Source organism: Bufo gargarizans, chromosome 3 (genome assembly GCF_014858855.1).
Source record: "Bufo gargarizans isolate SCDJY-AF-19 chromosome 3, ASM1485885v1, whole genome shotgun sequence".
In the NCBI taxonomy this organism is placed as follows: Eukaryota; Metazoa; Chordata; class Amphibia; order Anura; family Bufonidae; genus Bufo; species Bufo gargarizans.
This window is the reverse complement of record NC_058082.1, coordinates 281,523,628-281,543,796: the sequence shown is the minus strand read 5'-3', so window position 1 is coordinate 281,543,796 and position 20,169 is coordinate 281,523,628. Positions and strand designations below refer to the sequence as shown.

General features: G+C 40.7%; 1 protein-coding gene across 2 annotated transcripts in view; it reads left to right on the top strand.

Moving 5' to 3' along the window:
* The window catches only part of LOC122931939 (ras GTPase-activating protein 4-like), a 173,178-nt gene that overhangs the window by 59,114 nt on the left and 93,895 nt on the right, over positions 1–20,169 (top strand). For both annotated transcript variants that reach the window (XM_044286030.1, XM_044286031.1), the window contains exon 5: positions 19,033–19,162. In XM_044286030.1, the coding sequence (XP_044141965.1) occupies positions 19,033–19,162 (130 nt within the window). The remainder of the gene's footprint in view (positions 1–19,032; positions 19,163–20,169) is intronic.

The window sequence follows — 20,169 nt, the reverse complement described above, 5'->3', positions numbered from 1 at the left end:
AATGTAATCCTACCCCTTGCCTCTGTGTGAGCGCTCCTGAGCTGCAAGTATCTGATCATTAGCAGCTTTGGCGCAGCAAGATTTTGACATATAAACCAATGATATAGTGCAGTGATGGCGAACCTATGGCACGGGTGCCAGAGGTGGCACTCAGAGCCCTCTCTGTGGGCACCCGCACCCTGGAAAAAGTCTATGGTGTACCAATATGCCTTAGACTTCTCCTGTCAGTCATCGGTGCAGGGTGCACTATGAACAGCACAGGCAGCACATGGAATGTAGGCAGGCTATTGTAGATAAATGATAAAGTACATGGAAGATATACTATACTGGACTGTAGTATTCAAGGTAAATTGCTGTGTTGGCACTTTGTGATAAATAAGTGGGTTTATGTTGCAGTTTGGGCACTCTGTCTGTAAAAGGTTCGCCATCACTGATATAGTGGTATGTTGTCTAGCCTCATTTATACATAGACTGCAGGTCTGTGCCAAATTCACTATGTGTGTCATGCTAAATATATACAAATATACGCAGCATCACAGTGTATATTTGGTATATACAAACTGCAAGTATATACTCTGTCATAAATAGATACGGCATATACTCTACAGTACAGTATATATGTTGTATATGCTGGCTGCAGGTTTATACGTCATCATGTACTACAGAGTATATACAGTATCTATCAAGTGACAGAGTATATACCTGCTGTCTGTATATACAACATGTATACTATAATAATATTGCGATCTCTCTGCCAGGTACAAAGATGACAGCTCAGTAGTGATATGTATTACAGGTCCTGGGTTATTATTGCAAGCGCTGAACCTGTAAAAATGTATTCTCTGCTGTCAATGAGGAAAAGTGAATGGCACTCTTATAGATGGAATCACATAGACTTAATATGCAGTAGGTCAATAAAATGTATTAATATATGGGTAGAATATGATGCTAAGATAAAAATGTAGAGTAAAATAAAAAGGTGATTAATATATATATATATATATATATATATATATACACAGTATATATATATATATATATATATATATATAAAACGTAGTATAACATATATATGAATGTTCAAAAAATATATATAGCGAAATGATAGCAGCACTATGATTATTCAATAAAATATTCCAAGGATAGAGAAATAGTATAAGGATGTCAGCTGGTAAGCTGTAAAAGAGCCTGAAAAAAAAATCCCAAGATAAAGGCAAAGTTTGTTCAAGTATTGTATATTGTCCCAGGTATTATGCAGAGAGATCCTTCTGGATAATAGATGTGGTATCGTGAACAGATTTCTTCATATGAATGATGCATGAATAGATTGATACACAGCTCAGATTATGACCTGAAACAGTGATTGATGTATTCAAAACGAGTGCAAATGAAGAAAAAAAAGGTGAAAATGCCAAAAATGTAAAATATATTTTTTAAAAAGTGTGAAAAAGAATATAAAAAACCCAGGGATATATATTATCTCTAGAGTGCGAGAATAGTTGAAGCATACTAATATATGAGTAGGTCAGGAGAGGTGATCAGAGTAGCGATGTGTAAGTGCTATCAATTGTAAGAATTGTATCCACGATGATGATACACTTTCATTAAGAGTCTCTCTAGAGAGTGTAGCTTATAGTTGCTGATTGCCACATTATCAACTTGGTATTTCCTATTGGCTGATATTCATATATTGCTGCAATCTGAAATCTGAATTCAAAGTATAGTCGCAAAGTTCAATAGCAAAAATGCAGTTACAGAAGATTACTTTGGTACTCACATATGCGCGGAGAATGTCCTGTTCGTGGCGTCCCACGTGAAGTAAATATGGGGTAAGCTTACCTCTGACTTTTATCTTTAATGATATCAGATAGAAGGCTTCGATGGTACCTCGCTTAGCATGAATGAATTGTATGTGTAGCAGATGCAGTCCGTTGTGACCGGTGGTCGGGGCACTTTTTTCATTGCTCTTCTTTAGCGATCCCAGAATCGGCTTGTGGTGCGGCCCCCTCTGTATCTTTGGCGTTCCTCGTGTCTCCGGGGATGCCTGCACAGGTAATGGAGCTAGGCTGGCTTCCTGCTACTTCCTGTAGCGTGCCGATCACTGCCGTTATTACTGGACCTTTTGCTTGAAAGTGCTTTCCTTGATATCAGCTAGAGCGATACTGAATATCGAATTGCCGGTTATGATGACATCAGATCGAATATATCCTATACGCCAGACACGTTTCGAAGACTCTGCTGTCTTCTTCCTCAGTGGTTATATTTGATCTGTCTGGCAAACCGGCTCCTATATAGATGTCTTCTTGGAAAGCTCTGTAGTAAATCTGGGATGGATTTTATGGTGTAAAATGGGATTCTCATTGAGTTGCGGTTTTATTGCGTTTTGTGTGCGTTTCTGGCCTATTTCTTATGGTTATTTCTGGCCTCTATAGAGAATCTTCTATAAGTTATTTTAGACCAAACTCATTGAATTATTATTCAAAATGAGTAAACGTTGAAAAAAATATATAAAAACTGGTATAGAGGATGTCTCAAAAAGGGAATGTGTTTCTATGTGGTTTTCTTATAGGATCAGAGCTGTGTTTCTTATTGCAAAATCCTAAATAAATATTTGCAATGGAGATAATGGTGTGGGTGTTAAGGTACATAGACATTGAATTATGAAGACGTTATGTTTGTCATACATTCATTAAATATTAATCCCAAATGTCTTATAAAAATATATAGTCGTTAGCTTATAGCAGGATGTCTAATTCATATAGGGGTATAGTAAATGATGTCCACAATACGCAGTGATGTTTATAATATGAGTCTATGGGGGAATATGCTCTAGTTCATAGACAGACCAAGTGTATACTTCAAATTCATATCTCATTGGGAAGTCTATTGAGAATTTTTTATTATTTATTGGTTTATTTCCCGCTGTTACCTGCTCATAGTGCTGTGCAGTGTGCGTATTCCCAGTAGGTGTATTGGGAACTATCTTGTTTTAATGTGTATCATTCCAAATCATGTTCATATCTGTATCAAGCAGCTTCAAGGCACATGCCCTAGAGCTCTTTCTGTACAAAAATCCATAGTGCATACTGTGTGGCCGACGAGTTGAGCTTCAGATAGGGACAATACAAGGTGGCTAGGGACAGGAGCTAATGCGCATGCACAAGAGACTATGCATGCTCGCTCCCACAATCCCGGCCACCAGAAAGGCCGCCTTACTTCCAGAGCGCAAGCGCGACCACCACTAAAGGATTGCAGTAGTGGCCGAATCCCATAGAGACGAGCGGTTTAGATGGTAACATAGACTATATTGGTAAGTTACTTGATTATGGGTATGAAACAACATAAGTATCATTTTATGAGATGAGACAACCCCTTTAAGGGTTACAGTCCTTTCTTTTTATATTGGTACAATATAAGTACAATATAATACTATATTCACATTATATAACTGTCCACATGCTTTTCTGGCTGACAGCTATCTCTTCTAGTCTCCCAAGTGCACATGCATTCTCAGATTCTAAGTGGAAGAGGGCAGAAGACCTACCTACCTTTAATGAGCATCTTATGTCCCCAAGGGTAACAGAACCCAACATGCCCCTTCTCTCCCCAACATCCCCTAACATTAAATGATTGTCTGAAATCGGCAGCAAACATAGGTATGGCCAGCTTTAAACTGCTTGTTTCCAACTTCCAATAGTTCACTAATTATTAACATACAATACATTAAAGAATCTTTTTTTTATTTGTTTTTTATAATAACAAATTAACGGAAACCCATATAGTTAATGAATAACTGAATGTGGGGGAAAAAACTGTCCCTTTTGGTTTCTTGTGTGGAGGCTGTGAGTCATCAGATAGAGTTATTTATTACTCTCACAGGCTTCATTTTTCATATCACTTCAAGTATTGTTCGTACTTCTGTTTTCATCAGAAGAAGCAGAGAACTTGTTATTTCAGATAGGAAGTGACAACTGGATCTCCACATGACATTTGTATGATTTCTACTATTAGCAAGAGATGGCTCAGACAGAAGCAGTCAGTTGCTGGGGATAGTACAAATCCGATGGAGGCGTAAAGTGGTAGACTGGCAAGAAAGAATAAAAGGTTAATGAGGTGGGGGCGTATGTAAGTAAATGAAGGTAATAAGGTTTCCTGTGTGTTTTGCTTTGGGTAATTACTTTATGACCATATAGCAGGATATTTTGTTTCAATCTGGTTCTTTTTACAAGCTCAATTGAACAGTATAATTAAAGGTAATGTCTGTAAAGTATTTTTACTGTATTGCAATTTCACAGGAAACACATCAAAGAGAAACAAACAATGTAGTTGTGTAGGAAGCTTAAGAAAGGCAGGGAGGGATATAGAATGAATATGTCAGTGGGTTTCAATACAAAGTTTCTTCAAGTAATAGAATATACTGATACAATGGGAGTTTTAACATTGGTTCGTGAGAAGCTTACTCAAATTGTTCAGTCAATATGGTTACATTTCCTGTTGCAAAAACCTATATAATAAATGAATTAGGCTACTTTCACACTCGCGTTTAGTGCGGATCCGTTCAGAACGAATCAGTTTGTATTATCTTTAACATAGCCAAGACGGATCCACCTTGAACACCATTGAAAGTCAATGGAGGACAGATCAGTTTTCTATTGTGCCAGATTGTGTCAGTGAAAACGTTTGGCTCAGTTTCGTCAGACAGACACCAAAACGCTGCCAGCAGCGTTTTTAGTGTCCGCCTCCAAAGCGGAATGGAGACGGAACGGAGGCATTCTGAGCGGATCCTTATCCATTCAGAATGCATTAAGGGCAAAACTGATCCGTTTTGGACCGCTTGTGAGAGCCCTGAACGGATCTCACCAACGGAAAGCCAAAACGCCAGTGTGAAAATAGCCTAAAAAATACCAATATCATTCTAATTTCAAAATTCTCTTGATCTTCTAAAGTCTAATTTATTAGCATATGGCCAATGTAAAGGCCCCTTTGCAGTGCTCAATTGAGCAGATGATTGTCAGGAAGGAATCGTTCCTTCCAGGCAATCGCCTGCTCAAGACATTTACATGCAGCGATCTCCTACACAGTATGGGGAGCAGTAATCTCTAATGCCATCGCTCCTCCCTATACAGAATCATTATTTGTTGGCAGCAGAGTGCTGTTTAGACCACACGATCTTCTGCCGGCAAACAATGATTTAGCTGTCCACATGAACAATCTTGTTACCTGAGAGGGTTTCGCTTGTTCATCAGGTAATCGGCAGCACCTTTACACTGGCAGATTATTGCTAACAAATGTTCATATGAATGCTTGTGGGCGATAATCTGCTCAATGTTCGGCCGGTGTAAAGGGTTCTTAACAGTTGGGTGCAGAATCTCTTTTATTTCCAAGCACCAGTTCAGAGTATACTTCACATGTTAGGGTCTGTTCAAAAGGATTCTGCTACTAATGGAGCCATAACTGACTATGATGGTCCAGCTGTGTAATGTATCCCTATGGGTACCCTTAAAGTACACTCATATAACTTGCTTTAGAACTATTTCAAATGCCCTAAAATCATTTTGGTAATGTATTTCATTCACTGGTTTTACCTGAAAATAGACCTCCAAAATTCCAACCAGTCTATCGTCTTGCAGTATGTGCATACATTCTAGAGAAATATCGGTAGGTGGCACAGTCATCTCAGTACTGGCTCGAGCTAACTGCGCTGCTCCTGCCTGTGCCCCCATATATTTCACTAAAAGTCTGGCATAACATATTGGCGCAAACAAATTAGTACGGGCACAAGCATTCTGCTCTGCTCCTGCCTGTGCCCGCTACACTCCACTAAAAGCCCAACATGGCATAGTTAAGAGTTGACTGTGGCATCTGTTTCTCTAGAACATATGCACATAGCAGATGCTTCCCCCACATACTTTACTACATTGCCTGATGTTTGGTCAGCGCTGATATCACCCTGAACATGGGAAGAACAATGTCTACCACAGTTGTTCCTTCCTCATTCATGTCTGTTGACTATCTGACTACAGGGAGATGTGCTGGCGATAATTAAGCATCTTTCATTTCTCAGCCCACAAACAAACGTTTGCTTGATCATCAGCTGATCGACTGCTCAGTTATACAGGCCAGTTGTCAGGAACGAGCACTCTGATGAACGCTCGTTCCCGATAATTGGCCTGCAAATCGTGATGTCTAATAGTGCAATCTTAAGAGGCTGGAATCCATGCGCCACATACATCGCAAAAATTTATGGATTTTGCATGGCAACATTGGAAAGCATAGCTGGAATTTCAAGGGTGGGGGGGCATTTTATGATATTGGATAATCCTTTTAACTAATTGGATAATCCTTTTAACTAAATAAGTGATTGTATCAAATTCCTCCTCTATATAGCAGGGGGATATGTATGTTTATATATTTATTATACTGACTTATATAGCGCTGACATATTTCGCTGCGCTTTGCCGAAATTAGCATCACTCTGTCCCAAATGGGGCTAACAATCTAAGGATATCAAGACCACATGAAATCAACTTGTTACACATGATCCTCACAATCTACCTGCTATACAACCTCATCACAATATTACATTCTATTGTCAGATAGTGGGAGTGCCAGCTTTATAGTTTATATTTCACTCTCATCTTTTTTTGCTGTAGTGAGGGATAGCCAGCCTCCAGCCAGAGCACCCACGTAGTTTCGATCCCTGGTGATCCGCTAATCGTTCTACATTTTAATTCATTGTGTTTAAACAGTTTTTTTTAAATCATTTTTCAGGAAGTCAGAAAGGTACAATAAAGCAAGCTTCAAGTATGTATTCACAGAACTTACATACCAGTGTGGGTTGTAGACACACTTAATTGTACCTTGTGATTATACAATATCTCACATGTAAGTAACTGAATGCATATATCATATTTACATTTAATTGTAGCAGAAGAAAGAGGGGGGAAGAGATATAAAGGGTGAAGATATAGAGATGAAAAGAGAAAAAGAGAGAGAAGAAGGAGAAAGGAAAAAAAAAAGAGGGGGGAAATGAGACGGAAGGAAGAGTAAGTCCCACCTCCTTAACAGGAGGGAGATGTTTAATCATTGAACATTAGTAAGTTAAGCAGCTAGTAAAGAAGGAAAATCAGGGGAATCCTGAGAGTCTATCCAACTCGCCCAAGTTTTTAGGTATTTTGAAGACTGATCTGTTGCTTCCGAGAAGATCTCCTCCATTCTGGCAATATGCTGCATTTCCTGAAACCACTCTCTCATGGTAGGTACATGCGCCGAGCGCCAGTACTGGGACATGGCCTAAGATTTACAATTTTTAGCAAAAATTGCACCAGAATACTGGCACAAAGGTCTATCATAAAGTAAGTAAATAAATACAGTAGTAGTGTTGAGCGAGCATGCTTTGCCGATATGCTGTTCAGCTCGAGCATCGCTATGCTCGGCACATGGCGGTACTCAGGGCCAGAGATAGGAAAAATATAAGTGAAAATTACTATATTTTTTCCATCATTTTTAATACTTTTTATATAGAGGGTGTCTGTAGTGACTTGTGACATGTGTCCAATACCTTCTGTGTGTCAGGGCCAGAGAGTGGAGAAATATAAGTGAAAATTGCAATATTTTTTCCATAATTTTCAATACTTTTTCTATAGAGGCTGTCTGCAGTGACTTGTGACATCTGTCCAACACCAGTCTAGGTATTACTGATCTAGCCGCTGTGATACAAAATCTCAGCAAGCTCTTTTTTTGGGATTGAATGGAGCCTGGAAGAACGGAGAGGAGCGCTATTTGAGGAGAATTATCAACTACCTTCTGTGTGATCGCACGGAAGATTCCAAAAATCTTGTCCCAGAAAGGCTTGATTAGTTCACAACCCCACCAAATATGTAGCATTGTGCCTTTTTCTTTGTTGCATCGCCATCAGGAATCCAGGACAGTAGGAAATATTCTATGTAGTCTAACTGGGTATCTGTACCAACGTGACAAAATCTTGTAGTTTTTTTCCTGAGCAGAACATTCCATAAAAAGCTTGTGTGAAAATAAAAATGCTTTATGTTGATCAGAGCGTTCTATGTTAGTTCCTAATTCCTGTTCCCAACCAGCAATAAAGCTAAGGGTATCTTTGTGTAAGTCTGTCAGCAAATTCTGGTACAGCTGAGAGATTAGGTGAGTCCGTGGAGAAGACATGGTAAACAGCTTTTCAGTCTCATTTAAAGTAGCTCCGAAAGAGCACTGCTCCCCCCTGGATAAAACAAATGATTTTAATTGTTCATATTCTAGCCAGGATATCCGTGTATTAGGGAATTTTGCAGATATCGTGGAAAGTGGAGGGAAAGGATTTCCCGACAGGAGATGGTGGAAACGGGGGTCTACTATAGTTCTCAAACCGAGAAAAAAATCCCCGTTCATGCAAGCAGCGAAGGCAGGGTTGTGGAAAATTGGGGTGAGTGGACTCAGTCTTCTAACGCAAATACCCCTATGAGTCAAGGAATTCCATAGTTTGAGTGTTTGTCGCAACAGAGTGTTCTGTCCGCTTATTTGTGGACGGACCTCAGGTGCAATCCATGGAATGTGTTTAAGTAGGAGAGAACAAAGATTTTGCTCTAGTCCCATCCATTGCTTCGTAGTTACATTATGTTGCCAATCTAGTATTCTGGTAATGGACGCCGCTGTGTGATATAGTTTGAGGTCTGGAAGAGATAAAGGTACTTGGGCAGAATGTCCATTTTTAGGGCATTTATTCGCCCAAACCATGACAATTCCTTTTTGTTGAAGGCCGCAAGTTCTTTCAACGTCTTGTCTAATAGGGGCAGATAATTTAGGTTAAATAATTGATTTCTGTCAGCTGGAATAAATATTCCTAAATATTTAAGAGCGGAGGGCTGATGTCTAAACTGAAATGAGCTAAGGAGTTTGGCAAACTTATGTTAGGCATTTCGGATTTTGTGCATTTAACTTTGGAATTACTTAAATGGCCAAACCGTTCAAATTCGCTTAGTATCGAGGGGAGGGATATGTGAGGTTAAGTGACATATAGCAGGAGATCATCTGCATATAATGCTGTTTTGTATTGTGTGTTTTTAATCATGAGACCATGTATTGATGGATTATTACGAAGTGCGTTGGCTAAATGTTCCATCACTAGAACATATAACAGTGGAGACAGTGGGCTGAATCGGTATGGGCGAAGACAGTAGCCCGTTAACTCTCACTTTCACTGTGGGATTTGAGTATAAAGCACGGATGCTGTTTAAAAACCTAGGCCCTAGCCCGATTTGTTTCAGAGTAGAGTCTAGGAAAGTCCAATGCACCCTATTAAATGCCTTTTCGGCATCAACTGATAATAGGCATAGGGGGATGAATTGTCTCTCGCTATGTTGGTGAGTATCAGGGTTTTAATCGTATTATCTCGTGCCTCCCTTCTGCGTACAAAGCCAACTTGGTCCGTATGTATTATATCTGGAATTATAGGTGCTAATATACAGTATCTGCAAGGATCTTGGAGTATAATTTGACTTCAATATTGATCAAAGAGATTGGTTTGAAATTGGACGACAAGAAGTGATCTTTCCCAGATTTAGGTAATGCACTAATGTGGGCCTCAAGTGATTGCTTAGGGAATGGAGATTCTGGGCCAATGCTATTGAAGACTTTTGAAAGGAAGGGAGAAAAGAGGTCACTAAATTGTTTGTAGAAGGCTGTAGTAAAACCGTCTGGTCCCGGGAACCTCCCAGACGCTGAGTTCTTAATGATAGCCTTAACGTCCCCTTCAGCAATGTCGAAGTCCAACCTTTCTCTATCTGCTTCTGAAACCCGCCTACTAAGGAGGCAGGTGACATATCTGCGAACTGGCATTTGAGATTGTATAATTTCGAGTAGTATTCTCGGAACACCTCTAATATCTCTGTAGGATTGTGTGTATCCTTACCATTGCTTTTTTTTTAAGTGGGAGATAAAAAGTTCGGGACGCTCTAGGGTGTAATAAATGGGCTAGTGGCCTACTGCATTTATTGGAAAATTCATAAAAGAAAAGTTTTCCTTGGTCGCAAAATTTCCTGTATTGCTGATCTATCAGGGTTTTGGTAGAGTCTCTGACTTTGAGCAATTCTACGTGGGTAGTGGTGGAAAGTGTTTGTTTATGCTGTGTTTCTAGGTCATGTGCTTGTGCTAGGAGGTTAGAGAGTTTAAGTGCTTTTTCTTTTTTCAATTTAGTGCCATGTTTTATAAAGATTTCCCTAAGAACTCACTTCAGTGTCTCCTATTGTATTGGGAGGGGAGTGTTGTCGGTAGCATGTATCTGTAGGAATTCACTAACTTTGTTTTGGATGTCTGCCGTGCATACCACGTCTTTAAGAAGATCATCATTTAATCTCCAATTCCATGGTTTAAATGTCGCATCAGGGAGCTCTACTGCAAAATATATCCGTGCGTGGTCGGAAAACAAGATGTCCCCAATAGAGGCCTGTGGATTCCAAGCTAGAGTGTGATGGCTGACGAGGAAGAGGTCTATACGACTATATGACTGATGAGGTGTGGAGAAAAATTTATAGTCTTTACCTTGTGGATTAAGGATCCGCCAGACATCTATTAGCTGAAGAGAGTGGATATGAGAGAGTAGAGATCTTAATTGCCAGTGGGGGCAGTGTTCCGACTTGTAGTGGAATCCAGGAGTGGATTAAGTGTAAAGTTGTAGTCTCCACCGATTATCACCTGTCCCTTTATGAAGTCGGCCACTTGGTTTAAGTATGATCTGCAGGTATAGAGCTGCATTTTGTTAGGCAGATACCAGTTTACTACTATGAATAGGGTTGACTTGATCTTTAGTTTAAGGAAAATGTAGAGCCCCTCTCCGTCCATTCTGACGTCCACCACCACTCCCTTAAGGGAGTGGTGTAGTGCTATTGAGACACCTCTAGATCGTGAATCAGGGCTCGGATTATGGTACCACTTGCACGGAGGGCCGGCACGTGTCCCGCCCTGAAATGTGTCTCTTGCAAAAGCAGTATTTTAACTTTCTGCTTATGCATGTGGTAGAGGATCTGTCATCTCTTTTGGGGTGTGCTTAATCCCCGGACGTTTAGGGATCCAATTTTCAAAGTGTTCATCTCTGACTGGTGTTAAGTGAGTGGGACAAGATAAGAGGAGGGGAGGAAAGAGAGAGGGAGGAAGAAGAAGAAAAAAAGGGAGGGAAAAGCGGGGGTATAAGGGAGAAAAAGGAAAAGGGTGTTTAAGTGATTAGTTGAAGGAAAAAAGGGAAAGGAATAGGATGAGAATAGAGCTAGAAGCACAAGGGAAGGAATATGTAGATGTGACTTATTGGGGAAACAATGAGTGGTAGGAATGCCAAGTCACAACTGAAGTGGGTACTAGAAGTGTAGGTTTACAAAAGTGATCAGAAAAAAGGGAAAGAGTGTATCTCACATCAGAGATGTGAGTCCCCATTTTAATTCATTATATAAATGTTTACGTACACTTGAAATTAGAATGAATTGAACAGAATTCCATAAAAGTTTTTTTTTTTTTTACTGAAAAAATGACGCAGCTATTTTTGCCATCTATTGTCAACAGAAACCAGATGACAAATCCTAGTGGTGTGTACAGGATCTTAGACTTATGGAAAGTTTTTGTCATATATCATCTAACATAAGCTTCAGTCATAAAGCCAAACTAAAGAGAATCACTGTCTGAACAAAGAACAGACTGTCTTCTCAGAATGTTACACATTTCTATGACCTGTCTTCTTACACAGCCTTCAGTGTTATTAAGACCAGCACACTGTGTATTCAGTGGTAACCTGTAAAGGTTAGTCTGTCAAATCCAAATGTCCTAGAAATAAGTGCTCTTTGAAATCATAGAAGCAAAGAAATGCCTATTTGGTTTATTTTGTTAACATTTGACATAGCAAATATTATTGAATTTTACACTGGTATCATAAAAATCTACCTAGATTACAAGATGTTACCCTAGTTATAAATGTATTTGTTATGCCATGCAAACATACAACAAATTTACAAGGATTCCTGGCAATGATCCAAACTATAAATTAATCCCTGGCACTGGACTACTAACATGCTTAAAATTCTTGGCAGATAGAAATCGGTATGAGTCTATACTAGTCAAGGTTGATATTTAATGAGTGTGGATGCAGAGGAGACCTGTGGCACTGCTGGTGCATAATGGATCAATTTGCCAGTCCGCTCTGTTAGAGTTACAGACGTGGACAAAATTGTTGGTACCCTTTGGTCAATGAAAGAAAAAGTCACAATGGTCACAGAAATAACTTTAATCTGACAAAAGTAATAATAAATTAAAATTCTATAAATGTTAACCAATGAAAGTCAGACATTGTTTTTCAACCATGCTTCAACAGAATTATGTAAAAAAATAAACTCATGAAACAGGCATGGACAAAAATGATGGTACCCCTAGAAAACACAGAACATAATGTGACCAAAGGGACATGTTAATTCAAGGTGTGTCCACTAATTAGCATCACAGGTGTCTACAACCTTGTAATCAGCCATTGGGCCTATATATATGGCTCCAGGTAATCACTGTGTTGTTTGGTGATATGGTGTGTACCACACTCGACATGGACCAGAGGAAGCAAAGGAAAGAGCTGTCTCAAGAGATCAGAAAGAAAATTATAGACAAGCATGTTAAAGGTAAAGGCTATAAGACCATCTCCAAGCAACTAGATGTTCCTGTGAGTACAGTTGCACATATTATTCATAAGTTTAAGATCCATGGGACTGTAGCCAACCTCCCTGGACGTGGCCGCAGGAGGAAAATTGATGACAAATCTAAGAGACGGATAATCCGAATGGTAACAAAAGAGCCTAGAAAGACTTCTAAAGAGATTCAAGGTGAACTTCATGCTCAAGGAACATCAGTGTCAGATCGCACCATCCGTCGTTGTTTGAGCCAAAGTGGACTACATGGGAGACGACCAAGGAGGACACCATTGTTGAAAACGAATCATAAAAAAGCAAGACTGGAATATGCCAAACTACATGTTGACAAGCCACAAAGCTTCTGGGAGAATGTCCTGTGGACAGATGAGACAAAAATCGAAGTTTTTGCCAAGGCACATCAGCTGTATGTTCACAGACGAAAAAATGAAGCATATCAAGAAAAGAACACTGTCCCTACTGTGAAACATGGAGGAGGCTCTGTTATGTTCTGGGGCTGCTTTGCTGCGTCTGGCACAGGGTGTCTTGAATCTGTGCAGGGTACAATGAAATCTCAAGACTATCAAGGAATTCTAGAGAGAAATGTACTAGCCAGTGTCAGAAAGCTTGGTCTCAGTCGCAGGTCATGGGTCTTGCAACAGGACAATGACCCAAAACACACCGCTAAAAACACCCAAGAATGGCTAAGAGGAAAAAATTGGACTATTCTAAAGTGGCCTTCTATGAGCCCTGACCTCAATCCTATTGAGCATCTTTGGAAGGAGCTGAAACATGCAGTCTGGAAAAGGCACCCTTCAAACCGGACACAACTGGAGCAGTTTGCTCATGAGGAGTGGGCCAAAATACCTGCTGAGAGGTGCAGATGTCTCATTGACAGTTACAGGAAGCGTTTGATTGCAGTGATTGCCTCAAAAGGTTGCGCAACAAAATATTAAGTTAGGGGTACCATCATTTTTGTCCATGCCTGTTTCATGAGTTTATTTTTTTACATAATTCTGTTGAAGCATGGTTGAAAAACAATGTCTGACTTTCATTGGTTAACATTTATAGAATTTTAATTTATTATTACTTTTGTCAGATTAAAGTTATTTCTGTGACCATTGTGACTTTTTCTTTCATTGACCAAAGGGTACCAACAATTTTGTCCACGTCTGTATGTCTATAATGCATGAAAAAGAAACAAGAGATTTTATAAGTGTCTATAGGAGTTTTCATATACTACTTGGTAGGGGTGGGTGATATAGATGATATGCGATATAAACAATATAAATCTGGCCAACGATAGAGATTTTGTTTATATCGCCATATCGCAGATCACAGTAGAACATGACATGCGCCGCTCTCGGCAATCACCATGTTCTCCTGAGCCGGCACAGTGGAGAAGGAGGGAGTCCCTCCCTCCCCACTGTGTGCGGCTGCCGCTGACCACCAATGAGAACAGGCAAGGAGGAGGAGGGGAGGGACTGTGGCCACTGCACTACCAATGAGAACAGAGAGGAGGAGGAGGAGGGGAGGGACTGTGGCCACTCCGCCACCGATGAGAACAGAGAGGAGGAGGAGGGGAGAGACTGAATACAAACGTAGCATGCATATGCTGGCCATATCCCATACCTGGCCTCTATTACTGTGCACCGTGATCTGCCGCAATTAATCCCTCAGGTCCTGAGGGGTTAATTGCGGAGGATCATGGCGCGCAGTAATAGAGGCCAGGTATGAGATATGGCCGGCATATGCAGGCTACGTTTGTATTCGGGCAAATTAACTATATTTATTGGTGGCGCAGTGGCCACAGTCCCTCCCTTCTACTCCCCCTCTTCAAAGTATTATATTAATTACGCCCCCCCCCCCCCTCCACACGATTAAATCATTGGTGGCAGTGGCCCCAGGGTGGCAGCTTCTGATCGGAGCCCCAGCAGTGTAATCACGGGGATCTGATCGGTTACCATGGCAGCCAGGATACCCTGGCTGCCATAGTCGGCTCCCTGCTGCTCAGCAGAGAGAGTGTGAAGTCCTATTCACCCTAATAGAGCTCTAGTAGTGTGAATAGGACAAGGGATGAAAAGATCCCAGGTTCTAGCCCCTAAGGAGGCTAATAGTTATTAAACAAAAAGTTAAAAAATAAGTAACCCCCTCCCCCCCCCCCCCCCCGAAATATAGAATATATTGCGCTATATATCGCACGTGCTTAAAATTATATTGCAATATAGATTTCAGGCCATATCGCCCACCCCTACTACTTGGTCAGTAATATGTGGGCACTACTTCTAATGAGTAGATATTCTTATCAGAGGCTGCGCTACAGCTATTTGTTATCATCCACATCTGTTACATCATGGGGTCCACAATCATATTTCACCTACTACAGCAATCTTTAGTCAATTGGCCTACAAGTATATTTTGGGTGGAAACTGTATCCAAAGAAAATAGAGAGAAAATAAATCCTTTAAAGCCATTTTCATAGACTATCATTACCAGTAGAATGCATCATACTAAGGCCGAATGCACACGGCCGTTGTTCACGGCCGTGAGCGGTCTGTGGAACCGCGGTCTGGATTCCTGCTGAGTGCAGGAGCGCACGGCGTCATTGGTTGCTATGACGCCGTGCGCTCCCTGCTGCCGCCACAGTACAGTAATACACTGGTATGATCTATACCAGTGTATTACTGTATTGCGGCGGCAGCAGGGAGCGCACGGCGTCATAGCAGCCAATGACGCCGTGCGCTCCTGCACTCAGCAGGAATCCAGGCCGCGGTTCCACGGACCGCTCATGGCCGTGAACAACGGCCGTGTGCATTCGGCCTAAAGAACATTGGAATACAACTCTTCAAGAAAACAAGTCGATATATTTGCAGTGAGGAACAGAAGTATTTAAACACACTGCGATTTTGCAAGTTCTCCCACTTAGAAATCATGGAGGGGTCTGAAATTCACATTGTAGGTGCATTCCCACTCTGAGAGAATAAAAAAATCAAAAATCAGGAAATCACATTGTATGATTTTTGAAGACTTTATTTGTCTTGCATTGCTGAACATAAGTATTTGAACACCTGAAAAAATCTGTGTTAATATTTGGTACAAAAGCCTTTGTTTTCAATTACAGAGGTCTAACGTTTCCTGTAGTTCTTGATCAGGTTTGCACACACTGCAACAAGGATTTTGGCCCACTCCTCTACACAGATCTCTAGATCTGTCAGGTTTCTGGGCCATTAATGAGCAACACAGATTTTCAGCTCCCTCCAAAGATGTTCTATTGAATTTAGGTCTGGAGACTGGCTAGGCCACTCCAGAACCTTTATATGCTTCTTACGGAGCCACTCCTTGGTTATCCTGGCTGTGTGCTTTGGGTCGTTGTCATGTTGGAAGACCCAGCCACGATTCATCTTCAATGCTCTGACTGAGGGAAGGAGGTTGTTCCTCAAAATCTCACAATAAATGGCCCCAATTATCCTCTCCTTAATACAGTGCAGTCGTCCTGTCCCCTTCGCAGAAAAGCACCCCCAAAGCATGATGTTACCACCCTCATGCTTCACAGTAGGGATGGTGTTCTTGGGGTGCAACTCATCCTTCTTTTTCCGCCAAACACGACGGGTGAAGTTTAGACCAAAAAGTTCTACTTTGGTCTCATCTGACCACATGACTTTCTCCCATGCCTCCTCTGGATCATCCAGATAGTCATTGGCAAACTTCAGACGGGCCTGGACATGTGATGATTTGAGCAGGGGAACCTTCTGTGTAATGCATGATTTGAAACCATGGCGGCGCAATGTTCTACTGACAGTGACCTTTGAAACTGTGGTCCCAGCTCTCTTCATGTCATTGATCAGCTCCCCCCTTGTAGTTCTGGTCTGATTCCTCACCTTTCTTATTATCAGTGATATCCCACGATGTGAGATTTTGCATGGAGCCCCAGTCCGAGGGAGACTGACAGTCGTCTTTAGTCTCTTCCATTTTCTAACAATTGCTCCAACAGTTGATCGATTTTCACCAAGCTGCTTGGCAATTGCCCCGTAGCCCTTTCCAGCCTTGTGGAAGTCCACAATTTTTTCTCTGTTGTCTTTTGACTGCTCTTTGGTCTTGCCCATGGTAGTAATTGGTGTCTGACTGACTGTGGGGTGGACAGGTGTCTTCAAAGAGCTCAGACAGATGCTACTAAGTTATATTAATGAGTGGAGTAGAAGTGGACTTTTTAAAGGCACAGTAACAGGTCTTTGAGAGCCAGAATTCTTGCTGTTTCTCAGGTTTTCAAATACTTATGTTTAGCAGTGCAAGACAAATAAATGCTTTAAAAATCATGCAATGTGATTTCCTGATTTATTTATTTTTTCATTCTGTCTCTCAGAGTGGGAATTCACCTACAATGTGAATTTCAGACCCCTCCATGATTTCTATGTGGGAGAACTTACAAAATCGCAGGGTGTTTAAATACTTCTGTTCCTCGCTGTATATGTTGGCAAAAGCAACTTTCGCCAACTGGAAGTTCTGTTACTCTGGAAATATCTAGTAGCAACTACACCTCACCAGTAATGGATTAGGCCTCACAGACTGGCTTGTGTTGAAGCAAGTAGTCATAACCATTGTTTGCAAGAATCTGGGTGGAATTTATCAACAGCTTTACGTCAATGCCGTCATTGAGAGACTGTTGGAACTATATGCTAGTTGCCTCAGAAGTGACTGGTGTAAAAATGCCTTATTTAAGGTTGCAATTGTGTACACCTGAATCCTTCCATAATCATAGAGAAGGGAGCCAGTCAGCGCCAAAAAGATCCTTTAGAGGGAGTCTGTTATCTCCAAAACATCCCCTAATCTACAGTAAGTGGTGTATAGTGTAAGTGACGCCAAGTCCAGTTATGCAATTTTATCCTTAAACAGGCTTACACTATTTATCACTTTCTCAACTTTGGCGGGTGTTTCGGAGCTCACACATTCCTTTTAAGAACTGACCCCTTACATACATTTAGCCATTTTAATGCAGATGCAGCAAACCTCTGGCCGCAATGGTGACGTAGTCCCCTTCGTCGTGTCAAATGGTCACCACTGCAGATAGCGATTGGCTGCACCAGCGTCACAACAGAAATTTAAATGCTGGGCGTGCAGGGGAGCAGCCAAGACTGAAGAAAGAAAGAACTGGGAGCTAGCGTTGGGAACCAGGTAGGTATACTTGTCTTTGCAGGTCTTCCCCAGAGGGGAAGGTTGCCAACCTCACCCACCCTCCTCCTTTAAAAATTATTACATTATAGCTATAGCTTCTCTCTTCATACAGATACATGATAAAATTCTGGCTACCTGCAGCCACTAGGAGGACCTCCCTGCATTTGGATTTATACAGCTCTTGTTGCATTCAGTACTACAGGTAGATCTGTAAATCTGTGCATAAGAAGCTCTAGGTAGTGGTAGTTGCAGGCAGAGAGAATTCACTGAAATAACAGATGTGTGGCCGCTTCTGCTACCAGTTAGGGGTTTCTGGGTGCTACAAAACTGTTCCCATCTTTAGAATTGTTATAGGGCAACATTGGCATGTTTAATGGCTTTGAAATGTTATAGTATTAAAAAAAAGGATAGTCCTATAATTAATACTTTGCAATTAAAAAAAAATACTTCAGGTCCAAAAACATTGCATTTTATTTTAGAACGGTATACAGATGTAGGAGTGGAGTACACAATTTTCTCAAAATACAGCTAGTTTTTCCGTGCTTTAGGCATTAGTTTTGGTGACAAAATTCATACAGACTGCAGGCAAAGCACTTCTGCACCATTTTCCATCTAGCGTACTCACTCCACCTCCATTTTTCAAAAACATCATGCATGTAATGCTCTACTTGTAAATAAGAAATCCACCGAGAAAGAATAACAAGTCCCAAGTAGTATCTGGAATAAGAATTTTGATATGTTTCCAAATGTTTAACTGACCCCAGAGATAACCAAAAATCAAGCAGAACCAACATGCTCAAAACAGGACTGATGGAGGTTGCTTTCATTTGTTTCTGTATGTTGGCTTCAAAATTATCAAGAAAACTGTGCCACGTTTCTAATGTCTAATTTCTAATTCTAGTACCTGGTGGCATACATATTTTTGTCAGTAATGTTCTCTCCATGGTCATGAAAATTCCCGCTATTCAATAAGCAAATTCATGTAATATGACATAAATATGGACCTCTCGCCATTGAGAGAATTTGCTCCATGGTGCATGGTTTACATATTTGTTGGTGCTTTCTAGGAAAACTAGATCTTTGTTTTTATCAATTGTATGCTGTTTAATAGTCAACCACCTTTTGTAAATCTCATTATTAAAAAAAAATCATTACAACTCATATAAATATTATATAAAGGCTATAACATTTTCCTCAGGATTTAACGGCTGGCTGAATCTAACAGAAATTGATCCTGATGAAGAAGTTCAAGGGGAAATCCATCTCAAGATTGAAATATTTGGCAGTGACGTATCAAGAAAACTGCGATGTACAGTGTTTGAGGCAAGGTAAGGTAGGGGGATAGATGGAGATATTTGTAATGTTTTATTATTTTATATGACTAAAAATCATCTACATTGAAAACTTAAGTGTATATTATCTTATGTGCTACTTTCACATCTGCGTTTTTGCTGGATCCATCATGGATGAGCAAAAACACTTCCGTCATGATAATACATGTGTCTGCATCCATTATGAACGGATCCGGTTGTATTATCTCTAAAATAGCCATGACGGATATGTTTTTAAAGCAATTGTAGGTCAATGGGGGACGGTTTTTTTTTTTTTGTATCAGAGAAAAAGGATTCATCTCCATTGACTTACATTGTGAGTCATGACGGATCCGTCTTGCTCTGCATCCCAGGACGCACTTAAAAATGCGGATCTCAATATCAGTGAAAGTAGTCTCAACTGTCATCCTTTGGCTGTGTCTGGTTTGCATTCACTTGAATTGAGATGAACTGCAGTGGTGCTGTTTTATGGTGGGGTGAGGGGTGTGGCAGGGGTTAAAAAAATATTTTTATAATCTCAGAGTCCCTTTAAGAACAATTTAGAGCATGGTCAACATTTTCCATATTAAATATACCCTTTATAAACTGTGTATAAAAAAAAAATATATTTTATCTTGTGGGTCAGAGGCATACGCAGGATTTTCTCAAGGGAGGGTATGTTAAAGAATAGCTTTGACCAGATGCAAACTGTATGTACTTCCCCATTCTCTTAGCTCCTACTACAGCAGGCAGAAGATGTGCCTGCTGGTGATCAGGGAGAAGGGTTTTCTAGCCTCCTCTTCCTTTCTCCCCAAAGACCAGCATGCTCATCCTTGCTCAGCAAAGTCTGGTGTACTGTACAACCTGCCCTGCCTGCATAGTGCCAATGTGCAGGGAGAGAACATGTGCCAACAGTAGTAGTAGTCAGCAAGTGTTTTCTCTTAGTGCAAAAATAGGCAGAGCAATACTGTATGTAAGTAGAGCATGTGGCTGTCAGTTTTCTGTGAGAAAGGCGCTGATCAGTA